This window comes from Guillardia theta (genome assembly GCF_000315625.1).
Source record: "Guillardia theta CCMP2712 unplaced genomic scaffold GUITHscaffold_29, whole genome shotgun sequence".
NCBI classification, from domain to species: Eukaryota; class Cryptophyceae; order Pyrenomonadales; family Geminigeraceae; genus Guillardia; species Guillardia theta.
In genome coordinates, this window is record NW_005434645.1 from 435004 (window position 1) to 444685 (window position 9682).

The following is a 9682-nucleotide window of genomic DNA, read 5'->3' on the forward strand; positions in this document are numbered from 1 at the left end:
GTCTGCTGGCCAGGACGATGATCACAGCCGCCATAACCAGTGCCCAACTTGCCCTTACCGCCCGCACCATTTTGGGCTTGACGGTTATCCAGTGGTATCATGAACGTTACATGCGATTGAGTGAGGGATGAGGGGCAAAGTTGAGAGGGGATGTGGTCAGATACAAGCAAAGCAAAGGAGCGAGATCAGGGAGGTCGAGGACGAGGACGAGGACGAGGACAAGGACGAGGACAAGGACAAGGACGAGGAAGTGGTTGGCAAACCTGATTCTGTCGATATCACTTGCTGCGTGTGAGCATTCCGCTCCTTCTTTTCCTACTCGCCACTCACTCACCCTCGATTCCTCGCAGTCCTTCCGCACTATTTTGCAGCAGCCATGGAGAACATGTGTCTCAACTACGAGAACAGGTTCCTCCTCATCTCCTTCTTGCCCCATCCCGAACTCTGCATGACCATCTCCTGAAGGTGCCTGGGAATCACAGGCGGGCACCGTGAAAAGCTGCCGATGTTGCTTGTTACTGGGTTCTTGGTTTGACGCTTTCATGCTTTTGTTCGCCTCAGCTCACGGAGGAACCTGGCAGGGCTCAGGAAAGACGACCCTCCTCCGGCATCTTCTCACGTACAGTCATGCGGCCGCATGCTCTGACTGCTGTTGAAACGTGACTCCTGTGGCAGGAACAAATCGAACCTCAGGATAGCCGTGCTGGTCAACGAGATCGGATCCATCGACATCGACGGAGAGCTGCTCAGGTGCGAGAGGCGAACTTGAGCTGCTGCGTCGACCTCTCACTTGGCACCATCAAGGTCATGCGACAACAACGCCGGCCTCGGCATCTGCACGCAGGAGCTGACCAATGGCTGCGTTTGCTGCAACGTGCGGGACGACCTCAGGAGGGAGGTGTTGAAGGTGCTCGAGCGGAGGGAGACAGTGGACTACCTGGTCATCGAAACTTCCGGCGCTGCTGATCCTCGTCCTGTTGCTGCGAGCTTGAACAAGCTGTGCAGGCTCGACTTGGTGGTCACAGTTGTTGACGCAACCGCCATCTCCTCCCAGCTCGAGACGAAGCTGGCACGGCAGCAAATCTCGGCGGCAGATTTCATCCTGCTGAACAAGGTCGACCTCCTCGGCTCTGAGCAGGCTGTGTCCGAAGTGGAACGGGAGATATCGAAGTTATCGTCCGCCAAGATCGTCAAGACGGAGTATGGGAGAGTCCCCATTGAGCTGCTGATGGACCTCCATGTCGAGACGATGGGCAGGGGAGGTGACACGGACACAGGGTTCATGTCGCATGACGGCACTGGTAGTCAAGTGCTCTACTCGGTGGGAGGACATGCGCACTTTCACAACAAGAAGCTGCATGCTGGTTTCGAGGATCACACGGCTCACCACGAGGGCCAGCACCATGGCGGGCACGATGAACAAGAGAGGAGCTCTATCCGGACTCTTGCCTTGTCCCTGACGGGTCCGGTGTCCCTGCGCAAGTTCCAGCGGTTTCTGTACGGAGATCTGCTGCCGGAGGAGCTGGGAAGCAACCTGGTCATGAGGGCCAAAGGGTTGATCTGCTTCGCTGAATGCCGACGGCACAAGTTGGAGCTTCACGTCAGTGGGCTGCAGCGAGTCGACGTCACGCACGAGGGGGCGTGGGAGAGCACTCCCAAGACGAAGATGGTCATCATAGGGAGCGGGTTCGACCATGCCAGGATGCAGGCGGCCTTCGAGGCCTGTGAAGCCAGGGACGAGGAGCAGACGTTGGAGGAGGAGGAGGCGTTGGTGTACCTGAAGGTCTTGATGTCTGCGGGTGCAGATGACGTCGTCTGATGTTTGCATGCAGGATCTGATTGATGCTGATCCCATGTTCGAGGTGATCCGCGACGAGGACGGAGCGGCACGTGCCACAGGGGGAGCGATTGTCGTATCGTTCATCGAGACAACAGACATGAAGCTTCACGGCGTTTACAGTGACGACCTGAACAAAGAGTTGATCTCCCTCTTCAACTCGCTGCGGACCAACTTTCTCGTATCTATCCCTCATGTCCATGGCTGACTTGTGCACCTTAACTTGCCCTCAGGCGGTCCCCTCGACAAGGACGAAGTGCAAGGGCACAGACATCCTGCTCGCCTCTCCTGCAACCAAGCAGGAGGCAAAGCATCTGGCTGAAGAGCTGCATAAAAGTGGCCGACGCATCATAGGTCTTCTCTCTGTCCTCGCCATACTCCGAGGCTGACTTTTGACTGACAACAGACGCCAAGGCCATCTCGGGTTGTAAATGTGGCTTCTAGAGAGTGAGCAGAAGCAGGGAGGGAGGGAGGGAGGGAGGGAGGGAGGGAGGGAGGGAGGGAGGGAGGGAGGGAGGGATCAGGTTCAAGGTTTATCTGTATTGCTGCTTGGATGTGAGATGGTGGATTCACATCATCCGCATCAGTGCAATGCGGTTCATGTGTTTCATGGCCATGGATGGTGATATCCTATCAATACTCTCTCCTTTGGAAAGACCCTTTGTACCTATACGAGCCAATCATCATCGACGATCACTGCCCTCCTCCTCCACCACCACCACAATCTCCTGCTGCTGCTGCTGCTGCTCCTCCTCCTCCTCCTCCTCCTCCTACGCTCACTCACCTTGCCAACGCGGTTCAGAGGCCAAAAGACATGCGTTACTCGCCCATGGATGAGAGCGAGGGGAACAGGACCGAGCTGTTTGCTGCCATGCCGATAAGAAAGATGCCAGGACAGAGCACAAGGGACTGTCAGGGGACAGGGAGGAAGAAGAGAAAAGAAAGGGGAGGGAAAGGGGGGGGGGGGGAGGACGGCTGACCTATCGATGCTGTTATCTTCGTTGTCGCCCTCGATCCAGCAGAAGCCTTGAGGGACCGGAACGATCCCCTGCGAGTCTGTCTTGACCTTGTCGCCCTCCAGCGCAATCTGCATCGGCACTCAGCACGCGCCATCACTGGCGACAGCGAGCAGCACCAGGCGCTTGACGATCCACGAGTTTGGCTTGTCCGGGCTCTTGAGGAGGCAGACATCTCCTCGTTTGTACCTTGCCATGCGGATGGTAAATTTGTCGAGGAGAACCCTGCGATCAAGGTCACAGCAGATACAGCAGGAGCACGCGCGATTTCACCTGTCCCTTGTAGTCGATCCCTTGGGATTCAAGACCGGTTGCATGGACCCGCCTTCGATGCAAGCAGTGCTGACTTGACGTCAGAGATCGTCATGGAAGGAGTGCTCTGGACCTGACAACGCTGTCGTTTACGGTAATGGCTACTGGGATAGCGAAGAGGACGTGTTTGGCTGTTTGCATCTAGATGGTAAAATCAATACACGTATAGATAGTTCATGAGATTCACCAGATTGCGAAAGTTTGTCATGGCGAGTACCCTCCAGTCGACCCGATTTGAATGATTCTCAAGCTTCAGCAAGATCGTCTCTGCTCCACTCAAGGGCTTGGAGGGACTTCAATGGGTTCCCTCGAAAGTGACGCGCCTATCACACATGCTCTACTCTCAAGTCTGCATCCTCCTCGCTCTTTCTCTCTTTACCTCTCAAAAACTTCTTTATCCAGTCCTCTCCTCTCCCTTCCTCTCCCCTCCTCTCCCTTCCTCTCCTCTCCCTCCCTCTCTTCTTCCTCTATCGTTCCTTCTGCTTCGCTTGTTCACCTGTCGCTCCAGTACTAAGCCACTGCCATGCTTTGCTAAACCCACCCCCTACCCCCAGTTGAAGAATTCCTACTAAATTCTCAGAAGTTTTGCTGAAATATGCTGAGCCATATTTAATTTGAAAAACTTATTTTCAAAGTCTGCCAATGAAAGTTAAAAAAATAGCTCAAACTGACCACCTAATATTTAGCCTAAATATTATTAGCTAAAGTCTTTATTTGAAATTGATCAAGCTGACTTGGAAACAACCTGAGGGTAGTTTCAGATGAGAATTTGGGGGGTGGGGTGGGGGGTACCCAAAATAGATGGGCAGGAGCGGCATGGAGGTACGAGATGCAACGATGCGGATGATTGCGGCAATGGTGACGATGGAGAGAAGGAAGATAGGATGAAACCACATAGCTTTGAATGTTATCATACTGATGGGATGATATGATCATGAATCTGATGATTCGACGTTGAAAATCAAAAAGAGGAATGCAAGTAGAATGGTTTCCCGAGACAAGCGGAGGAGTGACTAGACGATAAATAATAACACAAGGATGATCAGTACAATATAAACATTGGGCAATTTTCAATTGTTATGATATGTGGAAGAATATGTACCGGATGAGGAGATGGCATTTCGAGACGAGGAAGGGAAAAATGCCTTTCAGTTCCAACAGTTACGAAAGGGTAGGACGAGCTAGAATAATAGGATCAGGGTCAGCATGAGGAGAGCTCGACCTCTCATTCAAAAACATTTCCCATGCTGACAAGCTGGACAGGTGGAAGCTCCCATGCTGCTCAGCTACCAGCGAGGGGAAGTGTTTGTTAGGGCTTCAGAGTCTTCCTCGGCTGGATCATCCCGTGCGAAGACTCTTGGCTATGTCCTGCTCTCTTGCACAGCTCTGTTCGCCCTGGCGCTCCTCATCGGGAGCACTGGCCCGAGACGATCCGAGCTGGGGATGATCGGAGGTGAAGGAGGCAGGAGGCTAGTTCTGCGACCACTGATGCCCCTGAAGACATTAGCACCATCGGCGAGATCCATGCCGCGTACATCCATGGCAGCATCCCGACGGCAGCGCAGGAGGCGGACGACATCATGGACCTTCCCTTCCCTGATGCTGTGAGCTGCGATGAGGAGATGTGGAGACCCTCGCGCTGAGCTTTTGGCAGAGGAACGGATCCGACGCCAAGGAGTGGATGCCCAGCGCGTACATCAGAGGTAGTTCGGATGAGGGAGCAGGTGGAAGGGCTGAGGCAAGATGCAGGGTCGATCGACACGTCAGCTCAAGAGGCTCAGGATATCACTGGGGTGGCGAAGGACCCGAGGAAGGAGTTCTTGTATCAGACCAAGGCGAAGACGAGCAAGCTGGGGATGATTGGAGGTGATTCTTGTCGAGCAGCTTGCAGCTTGCTGACAAGAGCTCCTAAGATATCCACACCATCAACTCAATCCATGCCGCCTACATTCATGGCAGCGTCCCCACGGCCGCTCAAGAGTCTGATGAGATCACTACTTTCGCCTTCCCGGATGAGGTGACGGAGGTGTGAGGAGTTGCAAGCCATCTGAAACTGCAGCGGCAGAGGAATGGATCGGACTCAAAGACCCTCATGCCCAGCGCTTACGTCAGAGGTTCGTCGAGCCGTCGCCTTGTTGACGACCTGAGATCAAGCTCTCCAGGTTCCATCGATACTTCCTCTCAGGAAGCCTCGGACATCACTGGCGTTGCCAAGGACCCAGTGAAGCGAAGGGTATGTACACAAGCCGATGATGGTTGCCTGCTGACGTCTAGCCGCAGCTCCAGGCGAAGCAGAGCCGACTTGAGAGCCATTACAACCCCCAGCTGAAGGCAAGGAAGTCCCAGCTAGGAATGATTGGAGGTAGGGCGTTTCCGGTTCCCGTTGTCAAGTAGTCTGAGACGGACGTGCGTTGCAGACATCAGCACCATCAACGACATTCACGCCGCATACATCCATGGCAGCGTCCCGACGGCAGTGCAGGAGTCGGACGACATCATGAACATGCCGTACCCCGATGAGGTTCTTGCATGGCCGCGACTGTTGGCGGCGACTGACGAGGGGTGGTAGAGGAACGGCTCTGACTCCAAGGACCTTATGCCCAGCGCCTACTTACGAGGTGAAACGACTAGGAGGGGGGAAACGAGGCTGACCGGGCTGTTTTAGGATCGATCGACACCTCCTCTCAAGAAGCGTCGGACATCACTGGAGTAGCCAAGGATCCAGTGAGGGAGAGACTGCAGCAACCAAGCAAGGCTGGTGCGCAGCTCAAGACATCGTCAGGTTGTTGTTGAGATGAGAGGAGGCTTCTTGGTGTAGCGAGATCTGGAGCTGAAGGAGAATGGAAGGCTTGTTGAGAGAAGGAGGGCGAGGAGTTGCCAGCAGGGGAGGAAGCCAGGAGAGAGAGAGTTGGACAGAGAGGAGGGGAAGAGGAAGAACTCTAATTCCTTGCTTCAGCTGACTCCTACAAGGATCGTGCACGAGCACGGCTACAGCAGCGAGCTCGCTTGACCAAGCTCGGGATGACTGGAGGTGAGAGATAGTGAGGGTCAGGGACGGAGGGAGGGAGGGAGGGAGGGAGGGAGGGAGGAGGAGTTGGTGACGGGGTTGAATCGGCAGATATCAGTACGTTGAAAGACATTCATGCTGCCTACATCCATGGCAGCATCCCGACGGCCGCGCAGGAGTCTGACGAGATCACCAACTTCGCCTTCCCCGACGAGGTGAGAATGCGAGTCATCCGCTGATGCTGATCCTGACGTTGCTGCTGCTGCTGCTGCTGATGTAAATGTTGCTGATGCTGTGCGCAGCGAGATGGGTCGGACTCGAAGGATCTGATGCCGAGCGCCTACATCCGAGGTGAGTGAAGAAGCTCTTTCTCCTTCCCTCCCCCTTGCTCTCGCTCTCGCTCTCGTTCTTGCTGTTCCTTACATTCCCCCTCCTCTCTCAACACATGCACGCACACTTTCTCTTATTCCTGTCCATCCTCTTTGTCCCTCCTCTCTCCCCTTACGACCAGCGGCAGGATCGATCGATACCTCTGCTCAGGAGGCCACAGACATCACGGGGGTGGCGAAGGATCCGGTGAAGCGGATGGTGAGAAGACCATGAGGGGAGGGTGGGGAAGAGGAAGAGGAGGAGAAGACGAAGAAAGGAGGTTGTAGAGAGGGGTAGTGGCAGGGATGAGATGGAGAGTGAGAAAGGAAGGAGATGGCGAATAAAAAGCAAGGAGGAGGAGAGGAGGTGGGGGAGGATGGGTAGCAGTTGACGATGGAGCAGCTTCAGGGCCGCAAGGAGCTGTTGATGCAGAAGCCAAGACAGCAGAGGGCGACCCTGGTAAACCATCATCCCCCGCCTCCTCTCCTCCAACTCTCTCCCTCCCCCCTTCCCTCTCTCATCGTACCGTCCCATCCTCCTTGTCTCGTCTTCCGCCTCCTCCTAGTCCCTCATAACTAACTTGGCTGGGGCAGACAAAGAGGATCGAAGATCTGGAGGGTGTTAACGAGAGACTCAAGCAGAAAGTTCTCGCGCTGCAGAAGGTCTGCCAACTAGACGATATGATGAGGAGCTGACACTTGCAGCAGCAGAACGTCAAGAAGCCCTAAACGGCTCCCTCGTTCTCCTTCCCTCTACCTTTCCCCTTCCCTCTCCTTCCACTAGACCGTGATGGTCGACGTGCTTAAGTTACAGTTACCGTTTTCACGTTGTGTTTTGCTAACAACTCTGCATCATATTCATTGAAGAAGCTTCTGTTTGTATCTTGTCGCTGTCCTCCTCCTCTCCAGCGCCTCTTCCGTCTCTCATCATATCAGGTCCGTCTTTCCCAAGTTCCAACATCCGACTGCCTCCCACCTGCTCCCCGTCAGCTCACGAGCAAGGCGAGTTGTGCTACTGACGATTCTCCTCCCGACGGCCTCATCCACTCCTCGTTGACCTGCGGGAGAACATCGTCGAAGCTGACAAGCATGAGGAAACAGAAAGGAGCAGACGAAGCAACGAAGGCGGAGCAGGGATCGAGAGGAAAGGAGGGGAGGGGAGGGGATGAGATGGGATGTGGGAGAGAAATGAGGAGCAGGGAAATGGGAAAGGAGAACCAGAGGTGGGGAAGATGTGCAGCACCTTGTGTGCGTTGCAAGCGTCAAGGTCGAGGAAGCTTTCACAAGACGAACTTCTGCCTCCTCCTTCCTCTTGGCCATCAAGACGAGAACTTTCCCTGGTACCGTCCATGATCAAATATCCTCCTCCTCCTTCTCCTCCTCCTTCTCCTCCTCCTGCCTTGGCCCTCTTGCACTCCAATCCCCTTCCCTGCCTCACCTGAGTTTGGTTTCGGTCGTTTCCTCAAAGTCGCTGGTGTTGAATCGAGTCTCACGTCACCCCCTCCTTTCCCCCGCAGCCTCCCATGCGCCTCCGAGCTCTCAAGTTTGCAAAGCTCCATCCAGCCCTCCTCCCTTTCATCCCTCTGCTTTTTCTCCTCCTCCTCCTCCTCCTCCTCCGACCTGGCACCTCGTGAAGTTCGCTTCCGCTCCTCCTCCGACTCCAAGTTGCAGTCGAGCGCATGCAGGAGGTCGTAGGTGCTCTTCTCTCCTCGTGGCGCTTCCTCGCTTCCCCTGGAGCACACCGGCTGCCAGCAGCTCTCTGCTGCTCCCCCACTCTTCCTCTGCATGCTCGTCTTGTAGATGTTCGTCCACTTGATAGGAGCTCCTCGCCTGTGCCACATCGCCTCCCTACCTTCACACCTTCCTGCTCCTGCTCCTGCTCCTGCTCCTGCTCCTCCCCCAGCCCCTGCTCCTGCTCCTGCTCCTGCTCCCACTGGGGCCACCTCTCGTACCATTGATGCTTCTTCTTTCTGCTTCTTGTTAACTCTGAAGGAGTCCAGACCGGAAGGTTTCCTCGACCTCGCACTTGTTGCTGATGCTGATGCTGATGCTGATGCTGATGCTGATGCTGATGCTGATGCTGATGCTGATGCTGATGCTGATGCTGATGATGTTGCTGAGGTTACATGTCCTCTATGCGGGGCACACGTAGTGGTGGGGATTGGCTCTTCACCCTGCTGCTGCTGCTGCTGCTGCTGCTGCTGCTGCTGCTGCGCCGCCCCTCTTTGTTTCTCCTGCTCTTCCTGCGCCTCCTCCTCATCGTCGGAGGAGGAGATCAAGTCGAAGGAAGGAAGTGCAGCTCGTTTGATCATTCAATCTTGAGGCCTTGCTGCAGTCATACAGAAATCCCTGTGCATAGCATGTGAGATCGTTACGATGGAAAGAGGAGGAAGAGGAGGAGGAAGAGGAGGAGGAGGAAGAGGAGGAGGAGGAGGAGGAGCACCCCCTACAAGGAAGGATCTTTGCAACGGGTCTCCAACAGGGAGGAAAGTGTGAGAGGATAGCGCATCAGAGGAGCAGAGGTCGGGAGGCCCCCCTCCCCCCCCCCCGCCAATTTCAACCCTTTCCGAATCCTTGAAATGCCCCGCCTCCTCCCCCACCATTTCACTCCCCGCCTACCCCGCCCACCTCCATTCCTCCCCGCCGCCGTCCCCCCTCCCTCCTCCTCCTTTCATGGCTGAGAAGGGAGACAGAGGAAATGCGTGCAGCAGGTCGTCGTTGCCTCTCGCAGCTTCACGCATCCTACTCAGTCCCTCATTCCATGTGCGACCAAACTCAGATGGCAAGGGATAACAAGTTTATTTGGCAAGCGTGCATAAGAATCAGAACGTTGACGGCGTTTTCCTTTATGTGAAATGCTGCTTTCATCCCTTCATGTGATGTTCTTGCATGATTTCATCTTCATACCTGCTGGTATAATCTCTCCACATGATATACGGATGTTTCCTCATAAAAAGATTTGCTGATATATTCCAATCAACCGGTTCCGAGTGAGTTGTGTTAGTAAACAGAATAAGAAGTTGCATGCTAGCGATTGAGATCCAAGTCGAATCCTCCTAGCATGGCCGACAAAGGGTACAAGGGTCCATCACAATAGCCAATGAACCAGATTGAGCTGAAAGCTCTCACAATAGGCGTTGTT

The 9682-nt window shown here is 54.7% G+C and overlaps 3 protein-coding genes across 3 annotated transcripts; 2 read left to right on the forward strand and 1 right to left on the reverse strand.

The window, feature by feature from the left end:
• Positions 1 to 499: 499 nt before the first annotated feature.
• GUITHDRAFT_56193 (hypothetical protein) lies at positions 500 to 1735 on the forward strand (the record flags this gene model as incomplete). The annotated part of the gene is made up of 5 exons (XM_005833627.1): positions 500 to 529; positions 582 to 619; positions 676 to 750; positions 805 to 1262; positions 1329 to 1735. Coding segments are annotated over 5 exons (1008 nt in total), but the record flags the coding sequence as incomplete, so codon positions are not given.
• Positions 1736 to 2418: 683 nt separating this feature from the next.
• On the reverse strand, positions 2419 to 3462 carry GUITHDRAFT_86641 (hypothetical protein). Its single transcript, XM_005833628.1, has 7 exons — positions 3353 to 3462; positions 3239 to 3306; positions 3127 to 3195; positions 2973 to 3078; positions 2818 to 2924; positions 2622 to 2703; positions 2419 to 2504 (listed from the first exon to the last, which is right to left on the reverse strand). The coding sequence occupies exons 1-7, from the start codon at positions 3371 to 3373 to the stop codon at positions 2445 to 2447; spliced, it is 513 nt and encodes a 170-aa protein (XP_005833685.1). The 5' UTR covers positions 3374 to 3462; the 3' UTR covers positions 2419 to 2444.
• Positions 3463 to 4428: 966 nt separating this feature from the next.
• On the forward strand, positions 4429 to 5605 carry GUITHDRAFT_152300 (hypothetical protein; the record flags this gene model as incomplete). The annotated part of the gene is made up of 9 exons (XM_005833629.1): positions 4429 to 4618; positions 4666 to 4769; positions 4820 to 4868; positions 4915 to 5031; positions 5079 to 5182; positions 5231 to 5279; positions 5328 to 5397; positions 5446 to 5527; positions 5583 to 5605. Coding segments are annotated over 8 exons (709 nt in total), but the record flags the coding sequence as incomplete, so codon positions are not given.
• Between the last annotated feature and the right edge of the window lie 4077 nt (positions 5606 to 9682).